This window comes from Lissotriton vulgaris, chromosome 6, assembly GCF_964263255.1.
Source record: "Lissotriton vulgaris chromosome 6, aLisVul1.2, whole genome shotgun sequence".
NCBI lineage: Eukaryota > Metazoa > Chordata > Amphibia > Caudata > Salamandridae > Lissotriton > Lissotriton vulgaris.
The window spans coordinates 812474611-812501485 of NC_141694.1; the positions used below are offsets into that span (position 1 = coordinate 812474611).

The 26875-nt window shown below is 43.8% G+C and overlaps 1 protein-coding gene across 1 annotated transcript in view; it reads right to left on the reverse strand.

Moving 5' to 3' along the window:
* The window catches only part of MTR (5-methyltetrahydrofolate-homocysteine methyltransferase), a 585842-nt gene that overhangs the window by 419988 nt on the left and 138979 nt on the right, over nucleotides 1–26875 (reverse strand). Inside the window, exons 7-10 of the mRNA XM_086926839.1 lie at nucleotides 25629–25688; nucleotides 12605–12699; nucleotides 7742–7842; nucleotides 2887–2948 (exon numbers count right to left, since the gene is read on the reverse strand). Of these exons, the coding sequence (XP_086782965.1) occupies nucleotides 2887–2948; nucleotides 7742–7842; nucleotides 12605–12699; nucleotides 25629–25688 (318 nt within the window). The remainder of the gene's footprint in view (nucleotides 1–2886; nucleotides 2949–7741; nucleotides 7843–12604; nucleotides 12700–25628; nucleotides 25689–26875) is intronic.

Here is a 26875-nt window from a genome sequence, read left to right on the forward strand (position 1 = left end):
AGGCACCGAGGCGAGAATTATCAGGTCCGTGGAATTTTGAGCCTACGACCCACCGAGGCGGGGAATTGAACCCTGGTTCTGGGCTAGACCTCTGCATCAGGGTCTGCTGCTCTAACCATTGAGGGTAGGGCTGAGGGAGGACCCCTGGGGGACTCCGCAGGTGATAGGTGTAGGGTCTGAGAGGAAAGAGGGGAGTCTGACCCGCTGCGTTTTGCCGGAGAGGAAGGAGCGGATCCAGTCGAGGGCCTTGTCTTGGATCCCTGTGTCGTGGAGTCTGCGGTGAGAGACTGTGTCGAACACCGCTCAGAGGTCGAGGAGGATGAGGGCTGCAGTGACTTTAGCATGACACAGAGGAGTGTACCATGTTATGTTTTCACTCATGGTTTGCACCATGTAACACAGCCTGCAATGGCAGTTTGTGTGGCATTTGTATGTGGGTTCCTTAGGATAGCCTAAGAATGCTACAGCCTTTAAGGACTCTCTTTAGTACCCATGCCCTAAGTACCTGGGGTACCCTCTACTAGGGACTTACAGGAGTGTTAAAGTCCTTTGCCAATCGTAGCATAATTAGACAGCACCTTGTTTTAGGAATGGAGCGCTTGCACAGAGGTGCGGTTCTCAGGCCTCGGTGCTCTGTCAGAGTTGAGAATCAGCATCTGATAGCTACAAAGGGGGCAAAAAGTGTGTGCTTGTGGCGGGTAACTGCAACAAAATCGCAGTTTTCTACAACTGCCAATAAAACATTAGCACTTATTAATTGTAAAAATACAACCTAATGTTATCCTATGGGAAAGGTGGGCCTCACAGTAGGGAAAAATTATTTTGGGAGTATTTCAATACCAGGACATGAAAAACGTAAACCTTTTAATTACAGTCGGCTATTTCAGAACCCTTAACTCATTCTTTTCCCACAATTTCCAGAGCTAGACTTCCTAAACTTAAAAATCAATCTACCCAAGCAAACTCAAAGAAATTACATTCTCTGAACCAAAACTCCATATCATACATATCACATGAAACCTGTCCTCCTGAACTGGAGGTCTGCGGTCTCTAATTCAACCACTATATCACATGTCTTACGATACAGTGATATTGATACTACTGAACTCATGGAAACCTGCTCTGCTTATCCTCTTCACCATAGATTCTTAACCTTTTGACTTTTGCGGACCCCACTGTCTCTTTACTGGAACCCAGGGAACCCCGCCTAAGAAATTTCTTTATTTGAACTTCAAAACAATACACAAAAATATAGAAAGTAGTACACATCAAACAAATGGTCAAATATTGAAATATTTTATTTAGTTTACAAATTTAGATATCACCATGTTTGCCCCTTTATTTGTATATGCATTATTAATTGTAAAGTATTCATTTTAACATTATTTAATTTGTGAACACAATCGCAGACTCCCAGGAATCCTGGACCACAAGTTAAGAACCACTGCTCTATATCACGGTTTGATCTTATCCTTCCACTATTATATATCCTCCATCTCCACAGAGCAGAAAAAGCTGGTGGAGGTGAGCATGTCCACAAGGAGTCTCTACAATGCGAACTCAAATGCCTACATTTTCGAATGCCTCACTGAGGATATTACAAACACAATATCTAACCCACTGAGGCTGAACATATTGTACTGCCCTGACAGTTAGAAGAGTTTTTCATTTACTGATCAGCTCATCTCCTTTTGTGATCAGTTTTTCCTGGGAGATTTGCACCCGCCCCCACTGGGAAAAAACAAAGATGCTCACACATTCATCCTTAAATATTTTCTATCAGACAAAAACCTCTGCAACTTTGAGCTTCCATACCCAAAATAAGGATGATACCCTGGAGGTGCATTTCATAATGAAATACAATGTGCAAATCTCGAACTGTCTCAAACTGGATTGGTCAGACCAGGTCTTCATTTTTTCAATCCCTGACATTAAAGGACCCTCCCCATGCAAAACTAGCATTGTATACCTAAAAACCTCAAAAGCCTTGACAAAAATGCCCTCGATGCCTTGATCTGTAAAGAACAAGGCCAAACCGTAGCCCAGCCAAAGTAATGGTGTATTATAACATTGACCTCTATAGCACTACTGATGAATTACCTCGACCACTTATAAACTGAAAAAAGGCAAGACACCCTCTAACTGGTACAATGATGATATCAATTAGATGTCAAAAAAGCAAACAACTGCCCACACGTATGCATCCACATTCATAAAGTCACCATTCTCACTCAGTAATCACATCCCACATACACACATTTAAACATTCTTCTATCAACCCACACCAAACATTGATTTCTCACGCTTGCATCCATCTAGCTACAATACTCACCCATAAGTCCACTCATCACTGTATACATCAACAGCCATCCAATTGTGCTTGAATTCTTGTATACAACCATCAACTAGCCATCTGTACAGCCATCTAACCAACATTCACCTGTTGCTGCATGTGCGAATATGTGTGTTGTGAGAGGGAGAGAGAGATATACGATTGTTTGTTTTAGCAATTTGGTGATCTCTAAGTATATGGGTCCCAGTATCTGTTTGACCATCCAAACTTATCACAAAAAATATGACAATTACAACGAACAACACATGTATCTAACATATGCCACACACATTGATGTCACTAATGCTTGCTGAAAGATGCCTTAACAGGTCTCAAGGTGACCGAAATGAATACTGGAGAGGCTTTACTTAACAATGAACTAATACGGTACATATTGTGAGTCCCCATTTGCCTAAGTACAGACAGATGAGTTTGAACAGATAACATTTTATATCATTAGAATCCTGGTCTCTACTGCAATTGCTCTTTATTATACATTCTAAGAAAACAATACAATGATTCGGAGTAAAGCAAAACCACAAAGACTAAGGTACCTTTATGTGTTTGGCAGTCACTTCAGGGGTTTCATCGTAACCTCCAAATGTATTCGGGAGGCCTATAAAAACAATTGCATTACATTAAAATAAGCCAAAGTAAAAACAATTCCATTTCTGTATACCTTTGAAAAATTGAATACATTTATAAATGAGATGACGTGGAGGTTTATGTATAAAGAGTGCTAAAGATCAACAGTAATTTATGTAAACAAGTAAAGTGTTTCCATGTTACTTCTGAGCTGCAAGTATTGTGCTTATCCATATTTGGTAAATGTAATGTGTTCAGTGCCAGGCACAGCCCGTACAGGTAAGAGTGGCGGGGCAGGTTTCGACAAACCATGACGAGGGAAACTTGAATTAAAAAAAATATATGGTTTTCTTCTTTTTAAATTTAAGCCTCACTCGTCATCATATGTCATATCCCCACCACCCCAACGCTCTCAACTGCACGGGCCACGCCTGTTCAGTGCTAAGAGGAAAGACAAATTGTGAACTTTCAATTTGGGATCACATTTGATTTAAACAGGATACACATATATTAAACTTTTATTTCACAAGGCACTGATGAGTTAACTCAAACAATTCAGCCAGCAACAAAACAGAAGGGCAATATTTTGGATCACAAATACACAATTGATAAGTAAGAAACACCCAAATAGAGAGGCCACAAGAAGGATATCAACCATTCCTATAAACCCTGTTGCATTTTTAGACTCATTACGTGAAGGACAGCAATGTATAGTTGATAGGTGCAATTGACCAAGTTAGCAGCCCAATAATGTTCTCAACCTGGTTGTAATATCTGATAGGGTAATGTAGATCTATGACAGAAAGGAGATGCCCAGGAGGAGGAAGGGACATGCCCTTGCCTTGGCCAATGAACAGCACCCTTGACATACCCCAGTAAACCTTCCACCAGGCTATCATCAGGTCAAATATTTGTCAATTCTCTTTTTAGCTCATAGCCAAAGCATTGTAAGTGTTAAAATAAAAGGCAAAAGACGATGAACATAAAGACGAAGAACATACAAGGCTTCATAGCCCACTATGGTGTCCAGCACTGGGAAAAGCATTACCTCCAGAGACTTTAAACAAGAAGTCAAACTTTTCATTTGATGCCATGGCAAACAGAGGTGCATTTTCCACCTAGCTTCCAATAACATGCTTTACTGTTTTTTGACTAACTCAGTTCAAGATATGTGTCTTTCTGTATAATTTGCAGATCACAGAATTCCTTTCATACTCCTACATCTCAGTCTCCATATTCCTTGCAGCATTCCCCATCAAACACAATCATTTGCAATGTTGCTCCTTACCTGATGCTCCCAAGACAGTTGCAGAAAAGTAATCAAAACTAGTAGGTGTTTTTAGTAGAAATGAGTACATGCTCACCAAGAAAAAGACTAAGGCCTCCAGTCTGACCATTTAGACCAGTGACCTACAGTTTAAAGGCACTTTAGTCATGTGTACCCTCATATCGGTGTTACTGCATTTCATTCTTCTATTCCAACTACTTTGTATTCTACTTAATGTCCCCATGTGAAAGTAGATTTCATGATGTCAGGGCTTCCAGCCCTTTCATCTGTCATCATGATTGTTCCTTCCATCTTGATAAATTTTACGTCCATTAAAATTATTAACCTGTCTGTCCTTGAAGAGCACATAATCTTGAAATACAGTAGATCACTTGAGGAGAACCTGTACATTTCTATCCATCGTTTTTAATGTATTTATCAAATTTAATTCCCATAGACATGTCTGACCTGCTACTTTTTGAGATGATCCTTGATTGCCAAATTATGCTCCTGATGGGTCTTTTTAGGTCTGGCCTACCAGATCATACAGTGGGCTCACAGCCCCAACATTGGTTGGCCTAGCATTTGAATGCATTGGTTGGCTTTGACACTCATTTGCTTTCTTCTAATTTGATGGCTTGTCTCACTCTTCTCGTGTTTGTCTCGCCCCTAGAGCACAGCCTTTTTACAATCCTAATGATTGGCTGACTTGTATCCTTCTATTGCGCACTTTTAGGAAGCTACATTTTCTGTTTTGTTACGCACTCCTTCCGAGAGCATGAGTTTTCTAGCTCTTGCTCCTTTGTGTGCTGCTTTCTCCAAACTCCAGAAGTTCTGGCAAGTGTGCTATAGCCTCTCCCCTGCTCTGTACTGTACATGATGTTCCACCCTCCCCTCATGTCTCCTGCTTGGCTTTTTTTCCTAATCTAGGAAGGTGATCTCTTTCTATGTGCAGTATATGCTTTTCCCCTTTTCCATGCTGGGTAGTCTCTTGTTTTGAAATCTTTCTTTTTTTAAGTTTGCGTCTCTTCTTGAGCTTTGAGCAGCAGAGTGTTCTCCCCTCACCCATCCATGAACAGACCAGTTGGTTCCACACATATTCCCCTTTTTAATGCTGGCTCATTCACAGTGGTCTGGGACTGCAGCCAAGGTGGCGCTGAATCTATCCAGGTGAAAGGGGAATGAATTTCCAAATGCTCCTTGACTTCAGTTAAAGTTTGGCAAATAAAGAAACTGATGCCAAGACAAATGAAATGATCTGCCAAAGATTACACAATTTGTCCAAGAGGGAATGCTACAATTGAGGCGACTACAATCAACACCTCTCCTTTTTCCAAAGGCATTACAATTAACACGAGACATGCTATAGTAATGCAGAGTTCCGGGCATGGCTGCAGATGGATCAGTGGCCTATAAAGTTGTAAAACTTAAGCAGTGGGTGTTACCAGATTTTACAGTAGTAAATATTTATTTTTTCCGGAAACTATAATGTTAGGTGCTGATTTTAGTTGGCAACGTACAATCATTTGATTAAGTCAATTATTTAACTCAGCAATGTAAAACCATAATAGTATACCACAATTGATCCAAGCAAAACAAGATATTTCAATCTAACAACACACAAATGACAAAGTACAATAGAAACAAAACACCAATGTAAACAGATTACAACATTAACACGATTACTAAATTAATATAAAGGCACAACAATTAAACAAAAAAAATCAATGCAACACAGAACACACCTTTGTAAGACATAAACATAAATTAACACAATAATACAATTGTAGTATGCTATTGTGTTTTTCCTTTTTGTGTTGGTATAAGGCGTTTGTCTTTGGGTGATTGTATTTTGTGGCTGTGTTCTGGAGGTTAGTTGTCCTGCTGCTGTGTTGCATTTTGATGCAGTTTTATTTTTTTTGTGGTGTGCTGGTATTTGTCCTTTATTTGCCTGATGTACTGCATTGTGCTGTTGCTTTGCATTTTACTGTTAAATGGTCATGTTCTTGTGTAGTGTTGGTGTGTTAAGTCACAATGTGCTATGTTGTGCTATGCTCTTGCCTTGACTTGTTGTTGTGTTATATGGGTTTGAACTGTTTCAGTTGTCATGTGCTATTATAGTGGGTTGATCCAATGTGTAGCTATGTTATAGTGCCGTGATGTGTTTTTACACTTCAACCTTTCTGCTTAAACAAGCACACATGCTTCCGGCTAAAACGAGCTGAAATATACCTGTATAAGTCAGAGGTTTGTCTTTAGATCAGCCTGCAAAATCAACATTTTAAACTATATATCTGTAAAAGTCTGCAGTAAAGTAGCTCATATGACCTATAAAATACAACTGTGTGAAGAATCCCTTCAAGCTCATTGGAGTAGTTTGAGCTCTAACAATGCTTCTTTACCTTGACATGCATATCGCTTAATTAATTATGAGACTTCTCTTCCGCAGAATGGGGCAGTTGTATATCTTTGGCCCACATACATCATAGAGTATATTGCTGCATTTCCCAGCTTTAACCTAAACTAGATACTAATTTTTTTCTTTCTCTTTGCCTGGATGTGTGAAATAGCAGAGGGCATTGTGTTCGGCGGGTAAGTGGAAAGAATGTTTTTGCAGATAGACTATGCATTCGTGAGCATGCGTACATTTCACCGGTCAATTTTGGATTTGTTTTCCTTTTCGACAATGTTTTGCAAATAATAGCTTAGCATACACTTTTTAAAAGGTGAGACAGATAGGCTTTGCTAATGCTTGATTGAAATGGTGTTAAAGACTTTAGTTTGCAGGGAAGTATAATAAGCAATCCTTATCGGCCTGAAAGATATTAAACGGGACTGACTTGTGCTCCAAACACAAGTTAGTTTTGAATAACAAGCTGACAATATGATTGTTAGCGAAAAAAGTGTTAACTCCCAGAGTCAGAAATTGAGGATTCTAAGGGGAGCAATGGAACATTCCTGAGAGGTCTAAAGCCCTGCAAAGAATGGCAGTGATGAGTCCTGAATGATCTGGATTGATGTAAGGCAGGGATGGTATCCCTTCCAAATGCCTTAGTTTACAGCACTGGAAGAGTCTGTACATTACAGAAGCGCACCAATCTGCCCTTTGGAAGGGGAGAGGAAGATAAAACTAAGTGGTCAAAAATGCAGCTCAAGAATAAGACACTCAAACTAGCCCGGTGAAATTGACAGCCCCAAGCAGTTAGCATAGCTTAATGCAAAAAAGTCTCCCCAGATGTCTTCAAATGTTTATAGTATGTCCTTCAGTTAGTATATATCACAAGCCGTGTGATGCTATGTTTGCCCTCATTGTAGACCATTCCTCTACTGTCATGTGGCAGTTTCCAATGTCTTAGTATGCATTGTGTGGTCACTGCTAGAAACACATCTATCCATAGTTTTGTGATGATTTTTTAAGTCAAAGCAACAATGACTTGAGTAACTCCTCCTTGCAAAACTATGAAAGTTGCCTTGTTTGAATTCATAGCATCAATGTTCTTTTTCTCTTTTTGTTTTAAACAGTTTTTACAACAGTTTGCCTTGCTTGACTTACCCACCTGCATTTGGATAACAGATGACATAGGTGGTCGTACACTTCCCGATGGCTTCTATGAAAGGTCTCATTTCAACGGCCCCCAATGCGCAATTCAAACCGATGCTTAAATAGCGGGGGATAAAAAGATCATGAACAGTCATTAGTTTGATTTTGTATTTTTTCTCTCTTGAATGTATAAAGTAGTACATATTTCAAAAATAGGTTCGCTCCACCAACCCATTTATCCGCACCCATCTTTATCTTTGTGAGAGAAAAGTTAATATCCCAGCACATACTTTTCCAACAGCGCACAACATAGCTCATTCAAAAAAAAAAATAAGCTTACCTGTGCCAGCTAGGAGTACTTTTGGTCAGCCAATTAAAAATACTCAATGCCCAAATATAATTCGGTCACTCTAAGCTTAGTAGTTAGAGAAAATACACAAAGCTTTATGTAGAGGCTCTGCTGAAATCCTGAGTATACAACTGTAGAATAAAACTCAGTAAAGACATTTTGATGAAGGGATCACATTACCAAAGGTAAGTAACATGACTTCCAATGGATGCTTCCAACTGCAGATTCCTCCCCTTTAGAACAGATACCAAAGCTGTACCTCACAAGGTGGAAGGTCTGAGTGGGCTCAGACCAAAAATCTCTGCAGGATTGAACAGGTGGAACGCCCCAGCTGTCAGAGTTGGCCATTAAGGCAGTAGTGCTTCATGAACGTGTGCACAGATGCCCACACTGCAGCCTGGGAGATGTCCAGAACAGGCATTCTGCATGCCAACGCGATGGCAGTAGCTTTGGCCCTGGTCAAACGGGCCCTCAATCTTTGGGGAGGATGTTTTTAGGATATTGCGTAGCAGATCTTAATGGAAAGAACTACCCACCTTGACAGAGTCCTCTCTGCACCTCCTTGCTTTTCTTTGCCCCAGAGAACCCGACAAAAACCTGACTGCCCACCTAATGGTCTTTGGTGTGACTGAGGTAAAAGCTCAAGGCTCATTTGGGAACAAGTCGGAAGAGACATTCCTCGTCCATCGAAGGGTATGGCGGAGCAAAGAATGTAGGGTGGGTGATAGATTACCCAACATGAAAAGGAGTGATGACTTGTGGAAAAATGGACGCCTTGGTCCTGAACATCAGTTTGTCTGTGGAAAAAGGTGGCTGGGGCCGCTTTACCGAAAGCCTAGAGCTCACTCATGTGATGAGCTGAGGTGACTGCAATTAGGAAGGTGATTTTGAGAGAGAGTAGACACAGAGAGCAGTTGTTCATCGTCTCTTAGCGGAATACACTTAAGGAAAGTCAAGACCAAATTGAGATCCTATTGTGGCATCACAAAGCGTTTAGAAGTAAACATGCGTGTTAAACTACTTAGAAACCTCATCCTAACAGGTGACTTCAACAAAGACGGCTGGCCCTGCAAACGTAAAAAGGCTCAAAGGGCCAACAAATAACCCTTAATATTTGTCACTGAAAGTCCTTCCTGGTCCAAAGACAAAACCAACAATAAGACATCAGAGAGTATGGCTTGTATGGTGTCTCTGTTGAGGGCACAACACAGAACCACCGATTTGTCTCAGCGTCTGGTGTAAATGGACTTTGTAAAGGGGTGCCATGCAGCAAGAATAACATTCACAATCTCAAGAGGTCCAATGAACATAGTAAACTGCCACCACTCAATCTCCACATATGGAGGTGTAGATTGTGCAGGCCAAGGTGCAGAACGCTCTACTGCTGCTGCGACAGAAGTTCCTTACGCAGTGGTAACCTGACCGGTTCATGCCCAGATATTCTGGGTACCACAATCGCCTGGCCCAATCCAAAGCCAATAGGATGAAATGGGCCCAGTCATTTGTGATCATTTTCAGAACACAGGGCAGGTGAGGAAGAAGTGGAAAGTAGTACAGGAGTCCTGTGCTCCACTAAAGTCTGAATGCATTTCTTAGACAAAGCGCTTTTGGGAACGCCAAAGCGCAGATGTTTTCACACTGCTTGTTCTCAACGGTGGCAGAAATATCCAGCCACTGGCCCATTTAAGATCAAGCAGCCACCACAACAGAGCCTTTGTAGTCTTCTCTGAAACCTTGACGGAATCCAACAGGTTCTGCTGCTGAGACTTTCGGTTCCATTAAAGAGCCTGCATATTGCACCTGACACATTTGACGAGTAGGATGCAGGAGGCCAGGAGGCCAAGAAGTGTTAGAGCCACTTACACTGTGATCCAGGATATAGGCTGAGACAAAGGGATAGTAGCCCGAATATCCTGGACTTGTTAGACAGAGGAAAGGCCCTTAACTGCATCATATCCCGAATGGCTTCAATGAAAGGAGGCCTCTGCGAAGACGTCAGGTGTGACTTTGGCACGTTGACTGCAAAACTAAGCGATGTCAGAAGGTTCGCCGTTGTCTTGAAGTGGTCTATGACTGAGAAAGACAACCCTTCCTTCACAGCCAGTCATTCAGGTAGGGGAAAATTGGAATCCCCAACCTCCAAAAAGGTGTGCAGTGACCTATACCACACTTTTCGTTAACACCCAAAGGCCACTGATGAGGCCGAAGGATAGCATGTTAAATTGAAAATGCCTATCTTCAACCACAGGTAAAATATGTGCGACTGCAGGTTGGGTATATTAAAATATGGGTCTTGCAGGTCCAGGGCTTCAACTGAGTTGCCAAGATCAAGGGCAAAAGGAACCTGGTCCAGTGTGCGCATCTTGAGTATGTCCTTCTGCACATTCACAAGGTGGAGATATGAACTAGGGCGAAGGCTTCTGTTCTTCTCCTGCAGGTGAAACTAGCAGTAGTAACGACTAGTCCCAATTTCCGAGGCTGCAACACTCTCGATGGCCCCCTTGGACAAGACAGCCTGCACCTCTTGCAACGAAAGGACCAGGTGCTCTTCTGAAAATTGAGAAATTAAATGGTCCCATTGAACGATACAGAGAGCTCATCTGTCAGAAACTATCCTTCACCATCACTGGAGAAAGTGCTGGATCTGGCCTCCTAGGCGGTAGTGTGCAACTAAGTAAAATGTAAAGCAGCTTACGGACTGATGCTGCAGGTTTGGGGGACAAGGATATCGCTGCCCTTCATAACTTGGTGCCAAGAAATGGACAGACATCAGATCCGACAGAGCAGTTCATCTGATTATGGCCTTGTGGCAGTGGCAGTGGCAGACCGGAGGCCTTATGATGGGCCTGTGAGCTCGACCCAGAGGGAGATGCTTGGCTTCTAAGTAGTGTTGAGGGGCGACAGGCGGTATGTCAGTACACACATTTTCATCGCTGGATACCGTGCAGGTAGAGTCTTGTCCACTTTGACGTTGGAGCTGGAATTTTCCTCTATCTTCAACATATGCTCTGCATCGGAAGTCTATGGCTGCTGCTTGCCCTCTGTGCCCTGTTGTCTGAATAGGTCCGGAGTGTTGCCTGCTCAGTGTTGCGCCATCAAAGCTGAGGCGACGCCCAACTCCCGAAAACAGGAGACTCTTTTTGTTCCGGAAGGGGAGACACGCCAAGCAGGAGGCCTCCTGGTGGTTCAGGGACAGACCGAGGGTACACACTTGATGGAGGTCTGTCCTCTGGTATTTTGCTCGACACTTGAGGCAGCAGCGGAATTGAATTCTTTCCATCACAGCTACATTCTAGGGTACACGACGGTTGGAACCGACGGTGAAATGCACTGTTAATTTGTCCAACAATTAGGAAGGATCTAAGTGGGCCCGACGAGCACACCACGCGACAATGAAGCAGAGCTCAAAGGGACACGTTTGAACCAGACAATGGTGAAAACAAATCTAACAATGAAGGCTATGCCCATGCGCATTATCGGTAATGGGTGGAGTCACTATACCTGGTGACTTGATAGGCTTCTTTGAAAAAAATCAATTTGCAAAAGTTCTAGCTCAACACTAGATGCAAGAGTCTGAACAGCAAGTTTATCTACAGCTACACATGACAAGAACATGAGGCTTTTTATGCGTGGCAATCTAAAGTATCTATTTTAAGACTTGCCTACAGCTGAGAGAAAAATATTTGTTAAATGCCTTGATAATATCGATTAGGGATTTGGAACGTGGAGATATACCTGGTTTCTTTACTGAAATTAATCATAATTTACAAATACTACAAAAAGAGCTACAAAATTGACTTGTTCGGCAACACATGTGCTCCTTAGAATCTATATTTACCTATTATCCTCTACTTTCCTTCACTCAAACTTCCACATATATCACAATTACATTATATGTATGTCACATATATCACACATAATGTAATCCTGTACTCAACTGGCTGTTTAATATGTTGTACTTTTAGTTCTAGCCTAAAGACAGCTTTAGCAACTTTTGCCAACCTCATGTTTCCCAAAAATGAAATACTAACAATACAAACATGTATGCATAAATATAGGGTCAGTCAGCACTTTCCATCCATTGATCTGTTCAAGAGTCATTCACATTCCGTTTCCACCTCCCAAAGCATTCAGCATGGGTACGTAGGTCAGCCAAATTCATCCACTGGCATTCGCTGCAAGGTGAGTAACAGCATTTACCTGACCACAGGTGCACATCTGCCATAAAAGAAGTGAACTTCAGTGCAAGTCCTGGGATGCCGGGCTCCTCCTTTATATTTCCACCAATTTATTTTTTTACATATTCCATTTATGTTTGGAAAAAATATACATACAAAATGGAATGCTCACCAAGGCAGACTAACTGGCTTTGCCAATGTTTGCTGGTTTTTCAGCTTGATCTTAAACAGAGATAAGCTTAGAGTTGGGAATTTAACTGGGAACAAACCTTTATCTTGAATTTGTATACCTTCCTTAATTTCAAGTCAATATTATACAGGCCTCACATGTTAAATAAAACATGTTTCTTACCATAAAGGTTCAGCATGGGATACACTAATGACAAATGCCTCGCCAGTTTGGCCGGAAAGAGTACGTCCACTTTTATCCACAATTGTGCCTGAAATCTGAAATATATATTTATAAAAAAGTTATCAAGCGTTTTCAGGTTAAATTAATTTGGAAGAACAGTAGTATAAACTACCCCAGCTGTACTTTCTTACTTGCATTTATAGACAATTTCGTACCATATCGTTTCTATACTTGTTAGAAATCTTAGTTTGAAAAATGAGTCACAGAGGAGTAACAATACTATCAAGCAACAAACAACCTTTGTGTGTGGTAGCCACACAATTCCCCTTTAAATGGTGGGACAGCCACTTACCAAGTCACCTTCCACAGGTAGTAGAAAAAGCTAATAGCAATGACTAACAAGCATTTACAATGCAACGGTCTCGCCTTTGCAAACGTTAGAGCTATTGGCATTGTAAATGACACATTTCTTATTTATGTGTTGGTTTTGAAAACAGATAAATAAATGGCTTTGTCATTTACATTGCCAATAGCTTTTCTGGCTGCCTAACTTAGTCAACTATGTCGCAAAATTTGGTCCTCCTCCGCCACATAATTCAAGGAGGCCTTGCTTAGTGGTGCCTTAAACCAGTCACCTTCGTGCATTGATCTAATTTTGTGTCATTCCCATTTTTCTTTCATTCACTACTGGTACAGCATAGTGCAACTTGTTAGCCCACTTCAGCCATTGGCTAACTTCACTGAGAGCTCCTGCACAATGTGCACTAATTTAGAAAAAGTAAGGTCCTGTAATCTCAGCGACTAGTGGCTCGGTGTAGGCTTTTTATTAACAAGATCGATGAAGCAAAAAGGGTTATCTAAATAAAGTTTAACAAAACCCAACAAAAAAAGTAAGCGCAAAAACAAAAGGTTGGAAGCAACGCCAGACCTATGGGCTTCGCCAATGCTTGATTTTATTAACACGTTCTTCTCTAGTCTACGAGGAATAACCATGCCGGGGAGCAGCCAGTCTACTCCAGCTCTCTGCCTGCAGCACGTGCTGAAAATGCTGATACCACATTTCAGTGACTTTCTAATATCTTACAGGACTACACTTGAAGAGATATTCTAGCACTGCCACCTCTCAAATTAAATAACAAAATGGTGCTGCATCCACATCTTTTCTAAAAATAAATGTGTGTACGTTAACCGAGGGCAGTGGCTACGAGGAAGGAACTTTCTACTAGAGTACAATATGCTATGCTATGCTATGCTATAGTGATTTATATAGCGCACGGCTGCCTCAGCAAAGGGGCGTCCCGGCGCTGCGGAAGGACAGAGTACAGTGAGGTGGAGACGCTAAGGAGGGAACTATTGTTGAAAGAGGTGTGTTTTGATAGCCTTTCTGAAGACTAAGAGATCCTGAATCCTGCGGATAGCTACAGGGAGACTATTCCATAGCTTGGCCGCTAGGAAACTGAAAGAGCGGCCGCCCACTCTAGCCAGTCTGGTGCGGGGGACAATCGCAAGATGCTGCCCCTCTGACCGGAGCAATCTTCTAGGGATGTACTCTGACAGAAGTGGGCGAAGCATTGGGGGGGAGGAGGTTTTAAGAATTTTGAAAGCGAAGCACAATGCTTTGAACTGGACCCTTTTGCCCACCGGGAGCCAGTGCAGTTTCTTCAAGGTTCCCGATATAGAGGAGTGGCGCGGGAGACCAACCAGAGCCCTGGCGGCCGCATTCTGAACTCTTTGCAATCTAGTGATTTCAGCTAGATTCGCTCCCAATAAAAGGGAGCTCGCCTAGTCCAGTCTGGAGAGAATGGTCGCCTGGACGATAAGTTGGCGCGTGCGACAATCAAAGAACTTCAGAATGGGCCTGATGTTACGCAAGACGCCAAAGCATGTGGCGGCAACTTTTTTGGTGTGGTGCGTGAACTTTAAAGCAGAGTCCACCCAAACTCCCAGGTTTTTGACACATTCCTTAGGCGTAGGGGGAGGGCCTAGCACATCCGGCCACCAGTTGCCACCCCAGGACGAGGTGTTTTTGCCCAGGAGGAGAATCTCCGTTTTCCCGGCGTTTAGTTGGAGAAAATTCGCCGTCATCCAGTTGGTGATGTCAGTGAGTGTCTGTTTGAAGTGTTCAGCCTCCAGACCACTGTTGTCATTAAGTGACACCACCAACTGGGTATCGTCGGCGTAGGAAACCAGGGCAAGTCCATTTCTTCTAGCTACCTCTGCCAGGGGGCGGACATATACATTGAACAGGGTGGGGCTCAGGGAAGAGCCTTGCGGCACTCCCTGTCCAATGTTATGTTCCTCAGAGATGTAAGGAGGGGTAGAGACTCTAAAAGACCTGTTGAAAAGGAAGTCTCTAAACCATTCCAGCGCTGGCCCTGTGATCCCAATCTCCTCCAATCTCGACAAGAGGACCTCGTGTGACACCGTGTCAAAGGCAGCACTGAGGTCCAACAGGACCAGTGCTGCCGTGCCTCCGGTGTCTAGGATGGTACGGAGGTCCTCTGAAACACTGAGCAAGGCGGTCTCGGTGCTATGACCAGCTCTAAACCCGTGTTGAGAGTCATCCAAGATGTTATTGGTAAGGAGGAAATCTGTCAGAATATTGTTGACGTGTGCCTCGATGATTTTGGCAGGCCAGGGAAGCAGGGAGATAGGTCTAAAGTTCTCAGGAAGCGAGGGGTCTAGGGTGGGTTTTTTCAGAATGGGAGAAACCCAGGCCTGCTTCCACTTGGAGGGAACTTTAGCGGTCAGAAGGGACCGATTGATGATTTCTCGGATGTGCTCAGTGATAGATTCATGGGCTTCGCAAAAGGTATCCGGTTTAAGGGGATCTGCCGGAGAGCCTGATTTAATCTTTTTGCAGATTTTTAGGAAACTCTCTCGCTCAAGCGCGGGAAAAGAGGAGAGAGAAGGCCTAGTAGGATCAAAGATAGCAACTGGCTGCGGGCCTTTGGGAAAGGAGTCGTAGATTTTCAGGATCTTGTTGGTGAAGAAATTGGCCATGTTGTTACAGAGGTCAGGGGAAGTGATAGTGGTGTTAACAGTTTTCTTTGCGGTGAGATCTTTCAAGATTTTAAATACAGCTTTCGAGGTGTTAAGGCTGTTATTAATTTCCTTGGCATAATATGCCGCCCTTATTCTGCAGATCTTACGATGGTAGGTTTTTTGGAGCATGACATAGTCTAGTTTTAGATTGACATCGTAGTTCTTCCTCCATGCCCTCTCTGCCTTTTTGCATTCCTTTTTCAGGCTAGCTAGTTCGAAGTTATACCAAGGGCTAGCAGTATGGGTGCGAGCTTTACAACATCTGGCCGGGATCAGGGTATCAAGAGCCTGAGTGATCCATAGACAGAACTGGTCATAGCTTACATCTAAATCTTCGGTAAGGGGTGGAGGATTTAATACCAGAAGATTGTGTAGGTCTTCAAGATGAAGCTTTCTCCATGGCCGTTTCAGGACTGAGGGAGTAGGTGCCGCGACAGATCTCAAATTGCACGGGATGGACAGAGTTACTAAACAATGATCGGACCAGGTCATGGGGATCGGCGTGCCTGCGGAGCAGCTCGTGATATTGGAGAAAATGGGGTCAAGAAGATGGCCCGCTGTGTGAGTGGGGCCCTTCACAAATTGAGTGAGTTGGAAGGCCGCGAGATCAGCAAGAAAGGTGGACATTTTGGGTTCGGAGTCCTTATCAAGATGTAAATTAAGGTCACCCATGATTGTAAAGTTAGCAGATTTAAGGATGTTGACGTCTAGAAACTGTAGGAGTGAGCTAATGAATGGAGTGTCTGCACCAGGGGGTCTATAGATTAGAAGCCCCGTTGCGCAGAACTGAGGGTTAGCTTTGATCGAAAAACGCGCACTTTCGCAGCCCTTAATATCAGTTTTGCTAAACAGGCAGTCAAGATGGGATTTGATTATTAGAGCCAAGCCCCCCCCTCTCGTGCCTCTATTCACAGTGTGAATGGTATAACCTGTGGGCGTCGCCAGGTTGCAAACCGAGTCCATTTCATCGAGAAGCCACGTCTCCGTCATGAACAAGGCATCGAGCGAGTGGTCAGTCAGGAGGTCAGAAATTTCAGAGTGGTGTTTATGCACAGATCGCACATTAATATGACCTATCCTGAGAGTGTGGATCTTGGCGGGATTGGGTGTGATATTCCTAGAGGAGCAAAGTTGAGAGGGGTGTAGTACAGGATGACGCATGTGGGCTGGGTTGCGTCTGGCACAAGTGCAGGTGGAGTGCTGTAGATCAAGCAGTTCCGCTTTAGAATAACACATCTTACAAAATAATAATAGACCGATAGCAAGAACAAACCAGGGGGACTGGCGCATGGCGCTGCCTTAGCGCGGACGGGCGCAGACGGGCAGCTCTTTGGCGGGTCTTCGGCGGGGCTGCGCGCGATCGCTGCGCGCCCGAGCTCTTGCGAGGGCTAAGTAGCCTTCAGGAAGTAGAGCACTAGAGCGCTAACCGCTCTTCCAGCAGGGCGACCGGAAGTGCCCCCACGAAGAAATGCAGGGAGGCGACTCCAGCCAGAATCAGTAAGGCGTGTGGTGCAGGGGGGGGAGTGAATTTTACAAAAAGCACAGCAATAAACCAGGCGCTATGGCCTAATGTTTATGTTTAAAGTGGCAACGTAAGAACACTAATGTATTTTAGATGATAAAAGAGGCATGTGAACTGCAAGAACGAAACAATGGTGCATTTCTTCTTCGTACTGCCACGGGCTGAAAAATAATAAAAAAAGATCACATAAATCCCTAATGGGCATATGATTTGAATAAGCGTTATCATGTTTCGAATTAGCGACACCCAAGAAAGACTATTTCAATATGGCAGCCATGTTTATAGTGATTAGTACATATGGTATTTTTGACTCTCGCTCAGTTTTTGGCGCTGTGTGTTGGAGAGGCTCAGCTCCAGCTTAAGTCTTTTTCTCAAATCTTCTGGACTGCCCGGTCACAGTTCAGAGCTGAGGATGCAGCACAACCCCACAGCATCTTCAATTAGGCGCCAATAAATACATGAACACATTCACTGAATAATAACCACAGAATGCCATGACGAAAAAAGGGGCGGGACTTAAAAAAGACACAAACGCCCACGAATCGGATCCAGCCGGTGTAAAATCTCGGCTCCCCCACTTCTACACATTGCGTGATCCTGAGAGCACCGCGAGCTCAAAAACAAACTAAATGCCGATTTGTTCATGTTATCAGAGCAGGGCTCGGGCCGGTGCGGGCTGTGCCACTCGCCCGGGCGGTGTCGCCAATCGGGAGGCGAGGGGGGGGGGAATAGCGGCCATGCAGGGCCTGGCCACAGCTGGATAAAGAAGTATACAAACGCCCACAGAATGCCATGACGAAAAAAGGAGCGGGACTTAAAAAAGGACACAGAAACGCCCACGAATCGCATCCAGCCGGGGGAAAGAGTAATTGACACCCATCTCTTCCAATGGCTAGCCTCCATTTATGGAGCTATCCAATGGAAGAAGGGGCGGGTTAAAGTACACAGTATTGAGATAACAAAATCTCAGCCTGCGCCAACACTGCTGCGCAGTGTACGCTAGGTCAAAAACTAAAAAGCCAATGGCTGACGTGAGCGGACTGTGCCCTACGCTGTATGATGTGGTGGGTGGAAAAAAACGTCAACCACACATTAATAGACCAATGGATAAATTGCCAAAATGTCTTGTTTAATGCCAAAGCTAAAAATGAAAAACACCCCCACAAACAATGAAGCGTTAAGATCACTACACAAAATGAGAAGGAATGAACACCCAGTACAGAAATTAACCCATTTGGGTGGACCAAATTGACAGTGCAGATGTTGGCATTAAGCACGTGATAACGTAGCAACAGGCTGCCGAGTGAACTATGCAGCACAGAAGTAGTCTGCACCATCATGTGAAGCAAGCACAGGCTTTGCTGCAGACACTGCCACTGACGTCTAAACATACGATGCAGCGGACCACTGTTCATCTTAAGATAGAGAATGGGCACGGGTATTTGAAATTGCCTTTAAAAAGATATCTAGTTCTTCTACTCTGACCGAAGCACACAGGTGTATAGTTAGATCTCTGGGATCACTCTCTAATAAGGGGACACGTGGAGGTCAATCACTCAAGAAACATTTATAGAGCGCTGCTTGTCACCCGAGAGGGTATCCAGGCGCTCGAATCCTCCTTTACACCACCACTATTGAAGGTGTGCATTAGACCGCTGGGACACAGATTCACAACCATCTAAACGACAACTGGGGTAGCCAAATATCACCAAAAGCCTCAACCACAAATGAGATATCTCTGTTAAAATGTGAGAAAATCACGTCTTGGTGCTGGGAGGAAACCAGCAGAATCTAGCCCATTATAACGTGACTAAACCCTTTGACCACAACACAAAACAAGTAGAAAATAAATGTTGGGTACTTGATGAGCAGGTTATTTCAGTTCAGTATGAAGGGGGTGGGGTGCTTGTGTTTCCATTGATGTAATTTCGAATTTGACGAAAATACAGTAGTGACGTGACTAAAAACAGTGTGCAAAGTGCTGCTGTGATCAGCCGAGACCATTTTGCTGGGTTGGGCAGGCCTACGGTTGCAGGTCTTGCCAGTGCCAGCAATTTGGTGTGTCTTGGGGTCACTTTCTCGCACCAACGAGTAACTGGGGTCATCAGTAGGTCAGTTTTTCGTCCTATTAAGCGCCAGTGGGAGTCCATTACTAGCAATTGGGTACAGTCTAACATGGGGGTAGTCTTGAGTCGCTGGGGTGGGCACGGCACTTACATGAAAAGGAAAGATGCGGGGGAAGGGATGTGGATACGACACTGGTTATGGGGAGGTTAGACTCTAACAAGGAGCTGCTAGCATCATTATGCCTGACCCAGACCCCGATATCTGCCCTCAACCCACAAACGGTGCCCCAGTTTGGGGAAGAGCGTCCTCGCAGAGCTGTGGTGCCATTCAAGGCACCTTTCTCCCACTATACAAAGGATACCTTTGTGGTTACCAGAAGTGATTGAAGTACTGCAGTCAGAGAGCCTGGGCGCAGCTGGCCCCCGATCCTAGACTGAAGGAAGCGATGGAGAGTCCTTGGCTGGTAATGGAGAGCTACTCGCCGGTATTGCCTAGGCACTTCCTTGGCTGCCAAAGTTAGCGGGATTTACCTTCAGGGGAAATTTAGACTACTGAGGCGAGATAAGGTTCTGGCAGAAGATTGATCAAGTTGCTGACTGCAGAAAAGCAATGGATCCCAGACCCTTCAAGCCGAGTAGTTGGCTTACGGAATGGAGGGAAGTGGGGTGGTGGTGCCAAGAGAGGAGATGAACGAGAAGAGTAAGAGTGGTTTTTGTAGACATTTTTGTGTTAATTATTAAAAAACTGAGAGTCGTGAAGCCAAAAGATTCCATGATGTGGCAGAGGAAAAAAGGTGTGTTTGATCCTATAATAAGTAAGCATGCACACACCTACCTGGGATCTGCAAATTCAAACATAACTCCCTGCGCACCCCAAATAAGTGCTTTAAGAAATCTGAAGAAATGAGAGCTCAAAATTGAGTCAGACTGGTTTGCTTAGCAAGGCTCCCCCCCAGTTTTGCTTTAAGATCCCATGGGTTAACTCTTATCCCAATTGAAAGGCTGCTCAACAACTTTACTGTGGCTTCTGCTATGGTGTTAGAACACCTACAGTGGGAGTGGAGTGTTTGGCGGGACAAGGTGGGGCATCTTTTGTAATAAACCAAGAGTCCTTGGCACAAAGGAATGCAGCTCCGCATAAAATCGAAAAAGAGTTACCATTGGGCCTTTTAGGGCAGAACCTCTAGAAGGGTTTGTGCGTTCCCAGAGGGTCGTAGTTCCTTTAGATTTCCTCACAATCTGTAAGCTTCACAGGCCAACTTGTTGATTTTCATCTGCTAGGCTTTGGTTCAGTGGTCCCTACTTCAAGTGTATGCAAATAGGTTGCTCTGATTTCTGTGCTTGCTATGTGCCTTTCTAAGCTGTCTTGGAGCCAGTCTTTAAGGAATCAGCTAAGACAAAGTTGATCCTGTATTAGCTTGGTTAATGTTAAAATGCACCCTCAGCATTTAATATGAAGCCCTTTACAGGTGTGTGGCTTAGGTCAGGGTTTTTTACCAGTCTAAGGTATTTATTAACAGGTGTTTTCGGGCTCCGTGCTGGCATTTCAGGGTACCTGCTGTACATCATTAGATTTATTTTATGAAAGAAGCGAACCTCCTAACATCTGTGCCACACACTCATTGCCTTTAAAAGTAAATAACTACTAAGGAAATAAAAGGGCGGAAGATTTCAACTCATTTAAACATCAAATTGCTGTGGTCTCTGGAACTTGAAGCATTGGGTAGGAGGCGTGTTACCAGGAGCTTAACATGGGGCATGTTCAATCAGTTCAGTTTGTGCACATTGTCTTGAAGGGCCATTTGTGTGCTGTAGAGAGAGCGGGGCTCTGGGCAAGGAAAAACGGTTTTAGAGTCACTGCTCTTGCCAGTAAGGAGGAGAGAGCGCACGATGCTTTAAGCTACGAAGCCTACATTTGTAAGGATTTTAAACTATTCTGTCAAAACAATCTTGCCGTATATTAGTTTAAAAATATGTTTAGCAAGCAGCTCAAGTGCATTTGTTTTACAAAACCCAACCCTTATAAATAAAACTTTCTGCAATTTAGACAATGTATTACACTTTCTATTGGTTTTTGCTAACTGCAAACATGTATTAAATAAGGACCTAAGGCTCTTGGTCTCTGAAGAGCAGCTGTTTACTTTGAGGACGAGATTTGTTCTCTTGCTGTAGATCACTGGACTTCAGAGCTTGGCCAAATCTGGCCTGGATCGTCTCTCTGTAATAAGTCCCTGACGTAAACCCTCCACCAAGTCAAGCAGAAGATAACTCCGCTGCTCCGCATCTGCGCTCCCCATCCTGGGAACTGGTGCTGCGCCAGTGCATGCGGGAGGGAGGGGCGGGCCAACTCCTCCGCTATTCTGACATTTACTTGTTCACTTTGTGAGGGAATGCATTTTTACAGTTCAAGGATTGATTCATTGAACACTAGGCATTCACATAACCAGGATTATGCTAGTGTATCAGAAGAACAGACTTAAAATCAATACTGCTAAAAAATGTAGACTATTAGTAGCACTAATTGTTATCTGCGAAAAAACTCAGTTACTTGTCCTGGAGTACTGCAAAACTAGAGGCAGGAAGATCACGGCTATGCCTGTAGTTCTGATATTGCACTGTTCATTCAAATTCTCGTTGGTTCCTTGCCCTGGCTTTGTCATTCTTCGTGTATCCTGCCACGTAGTGACGGTATTGGAAACTGCCTGAAAAATAGCTTCTTCAAAGGTTTGTGCCACATATGAGCATGCCATGGATGGTCCTTCCATCCCTTCCATGGTTGTAAAATACATCTTTACCTTTCTTAGTTTTCTCATGTTTGACTTTGTAAACTTGCCTCTAGCCAAGAGTAGTCTTACAATGTTTTTTTTTTCTCTTACACACTCCTCTTCAGAAGCTGCTCTCCGAGAAGCCTCCTTTCTTAAGTTTCTGGTATGTCAAATGGATGCATAAGCAAACTGCAAGGCCTTTGCATTTCAGAACCATTCACTGTATTCCATCAGGACACTGTGGTCCCACGGACCTAGTCCTTCCCGCCTTGTTCCCTAAGGTTCTGATGCAGGTTCATTGGAATGAAGGGATTGTTCTTCAAATGTCTGCATTTTCCTCAGTGGTGCCGATATCGCCTCATTTGTCAGGTAAGTTACTTCCTGTAGCACTTGCGGTCTAGATTGCTGGCTCATCTCCAGCCGGTACCTGGACGCACTACACGAGTATCTAAGTGGCAGCATCCTCCTGGTGCAAACCTGGCAAACACCTATTTTGGTTGTCTACATGCATTCAGGTATCCGTACTCCCCTTAAAATAAACAGTGCCCTTTAATCAGTCTCCTGACACAGGCAGCCTCCCATTCTACTTCATAAATATACCTTATCAATATCAGTCACTCTTACACTACGATTGGGAAGAGTTTGGATAGTGCACTTGTACACTGTGACGGGGAGGGCATGTACTTTATTTAGGATTGTGGGTAACTGCCTTTGAGATGGAGACGCAGGTAATGGAGCAAAGGAGTGCCAACATGGATTTACTTAGATCAATGACGTGGTGTTCCAAAGACAAAACATCTTGGTCATTTTACACAGGGGGGCAGAGATGGGGACAGGAATGCTAGTAGATGTGATCTTGCACTAAGACATGGAATCCACAAACGCCAGATCAGTAAGTACTTAGACAAAGTATCATGCTTACAGGGATAGGGATTGTCTTGAAACTGATTACATGGACACTGAGATGAAGAATGTACAGACCGGCAACGACGTGGACACTTCATTTGTCTTCTACTGTGGGACAAGAACATGTACACACCCACTCGCAACCCACACAAAACAATAGATACTGAATAACTCTTATGCTTTTGGTTGAAAGTTGCAAAAACGAACCTCTTATTGGAGCCCCTGTGTTGCAAAGTAAACCATATTGAAACATGTTATTAAGTACTTCTTTATTCAAGATCAGGATCCCCAGAAAAGAGTAGTGTTCTAGGACATGCATGCTTTAGGCGACTGCATTATGCCAAAATAACATCAAGCATATGCAACAGGTCTCGCATTTGTGAGAGTTTAAGCTGTTGGCACTGTAAATGACAATAACTTATTTATGTGTTTAAGTGCGTATTTACGCACTACTCGCAGGTTTTCAAAACACATAAATAAAAGGCATTGTCATTTACAATGCCAATAGCTCAAACTCTTGCAAATGCGAGACCTAATGCATTGCAAATGTTTGGTGCTCTCCTGGCAGCAAGGGCTTCACTGGCCTGTGCTGCCTGGCCACGGAGGGTGATTTGTTGGCAGCAATGGTTTCAATTAGTTGCAGATGCCTATGTTCTCTGCGTGACTTCACGCAGGTGCGCGGCCTTCAAGAAGCTGTGTAGCCTGCGACCTGAAGTCTGCATGAGCGAGCTGCACAGCCTGGGCTCTCTAGGCAGCACGATCTTCAAAGAGCCACAGCAGCCTATGCTCTTTCTGCAGGATTGGATTTAAGAAGCTGCGTGGTTTGCGCTCTCCAGGAAGCAAGAGCTTCTAGGAGCCTGCAGCGGCTTGTGCTCCCGGGCTGGCGCAAGGGTTAAGGGGCCTGTGCTGCAGCGGTGTATATTTTATGGTCAGCAAGGGTTTCAATGAGCTGTCCAAGGTGTGTGCTCCTTGCTTAAAGCAGCTTCAAGGAACACAGTGGCCTGTGCTCCCTGCTTAGCGAAAGCTTCAAGGTGCTAAAAAGGCCTGTGTTCACCAGACATTAAAGGTTACCTGTGCCCTCTAGGCATCATAGGCTCTAAGGAACTAGCTACTGCGTTGTGTGCTCCGGACTCCAGAGCCTCAGGAAGCTGCAGCGGCCAGTGCTTCCAGAATTGCGGCTTCTTCTGTTTGCACTCCCACGGTCTTCAAGTCGCTGCACAGTCCCACTACTTGGAGAAACTGGGAGCAGAGTGGCCAGGGAAGAAACGGAGCGGCCGACATCAAGAGAACAAGACCTCTAGAAACACTCTCCCGCTGAGGACTAAGAGACATGGACGAGAGAGGGAGACCTGGGGAAACATTCACCGCTCTGTACCAAGAGACAGCGTGAGAGTAAGCGAGGGAGAGAGAGAGACCCTAGATAACACTCTCCCGCCTGGCACCCTGCGACTACGAGAGAAGTGGCCAAGGAAGAGACCTGGTGAAAATACACTCAACACAACAAATAAATAGAAGAAATAGTCACTTACCTCAAGGGCAGCGTCCCATGAATGATGTGGTGGCCGCCATTGTTAAACAAAAAGGAAAATGAAAGCGGGCAAGGCACGCAGATAGTAAAACAAGCGCACGCCGCCGCATGCGTTCACTGTGCTTGTAGGCTGGCTCGTGCACAGATCCTGTGCTAACGCAAGGGAAGCTGACGCCGGCGCCGTACACGCTCACAGCGCTTGTCGGCGCGCGGCCAGCTCCTGACGCCTTTTTTTACACCCCATCCTAACAGGAATCGCCAGCGCTAGCTCGACCAAAACTAGTAAGCAGCTCCAGATTTCACCCCGGAGTTCCCTAGGAGACTAGAGGGAGTCTACTCTGGATGCATGCGGCTACAGAAAACGAGAAGCTACACTCAGGGATTGCCCTCTGGACTTCAATTGCAGTCCTGAATAGGTAAGATCTAACTATCGTCAGGTAAGTACGGGGGAGGGGAGGGGGTTGTGTGTGTGTGTTTGTTTGTGTGTGTGCTTCCGTGAGTGTGGCTGTGGGTGCGCGCGTGATTGTGAGTGGCTGCCGAATGTGGAGCAAGAGATGTGCACGGCTGGGGGGGGGGGGGGCGCGTTCACGAGGTGCAATCGGCGCTCGTACCCAGGCCTGACTCCGTTGAGAGCCGACTCAACTGCAATAGGTCGTCTCGACCTAAAAATGATATTTAGAAATTCCATTCTACCCATAGTCTCTTTATAGTCAATACCCAATGCCTGAGTGTCTTTTTAGAGAAGAAGAGCGCCCCCGTCGAGACCTAGGCATTTCTTTAAAAATAAAATGTTTTTGCTAACATTTCAAATCATTTCCCATTCAATCATCATGGTTACTGTTATCAAACTTAAAAGTCAAATGCAGATTACCAAAATGAACATTGTCAAGAATACTTCATTCCCTTGGACGAGTTATCTTGTATCTAAATTGTTTATTTTTCCTGGTATTTTCAAGTCAATCACGTTGTGGTTCTACCATTGACCTGTAGTACTTGTTTTCTTTAAACACTTCATTATGTCAGTAACAAAGCACACATGGCTATAACAAGCTGCAAGTACAACTATAAACCATTCTGACTTCTAATTTTACCAGAGAAGTTGCAGTTACAACTTCACCTGGTTGTACAATGAATTAAGAGCTGTTGTTCTACGTGCAAGGTGAGTACACTGGATAGGCATACAAATACTCACAAAAATGGGCTTAGGTTCATACTCTTCTTCAAACAATTTTTGGATTGCAAACAGAGCTGCCTGTAATAAACAAACCAGGAAAAGATAATAAATCAACATGAGCTTTTGAGGATTAATTACCAACAGCATGCCTAACTGGGCAGGCAGCACAGCGTGTACGCATTTACAACAGGTATCTGCAAGCCTTATCACATCACTTTCATTTAATAGAACAGAAACATGAATTCTACGTCTGGCTTCCACAGCGAGCCTGCACAGCTATATTTAATAGTCTTGAGTAAGATTAGTTTTCATAACACACCAATATGTTGCAATATTTTCATGGTCCAAGCTTTTCTACAGTTTCATTCTTTTACAAGATGAACAAGGATGTGATTTTGGTCTCCTCCAGAAATTCTTAAATTTGATTTCAACAAAAAAGGTGGAAGCTAATGTTCTTTGTAAAACAACTATGCGCTTCACATTTACAATGCAAACCTCTTCAACGTGGCCGTGACTATTGTGTGACATTTTTAGATAGAACGAATGCATCCGTATGACCTTACCAGAAGAGCAAATACCTAAACAACACAGACAGGACAAGTAAAGGAGTGACGTAACTTTTGTCTTATGGTAGCATAAGTTGCTGCGAGTCACTTTACTGTGTTACCAGTTAACTGATGATTCCAAACTCTTCCTCAGAAATGCCAAATTGGTGTCATGTTTGATGATTCAGTAGTACAAAACTGCAAATTAAGTTTTTAAAATAAAATGATGAAACTATTTGTAATCATAGGTCAAAATGTCAGACTGAAATCTTGTAGTCGCAATAGGGATGTAATAAAACGATTGAATATGGACAGAGACAAAGGTGCGTTTGCAGAATACAGGGTGGATCGGTCCTACATACTTGCATCCCTGTTTTCTTGTTTCTACAGGTCAGATATTTGAAAAAAGTTGATATGGACAATAACACCCCAGATAGGATGTATAGAACTCAGCTACTTCTGTATGCAAACAACAATAATCTAAGTGGATTAAACTGCCATTTTAGCTGAATATACCAAGTAAATAGTCTTAAAAAAACACAACATTCTAAGTCACCAGGGGAATAAACTGATGTTAAATCAGGTAACCCCAAATGTCCATACATAAGAATGTCCGTTAAGAATTGGCTAATCTGAGTGAATAAGGGGAGGAAACAGAATATGATCCAAAAAAGTAAGAAAGCAGAACAAAGAGGGGTCACCAAAGTACGGAAATATGGG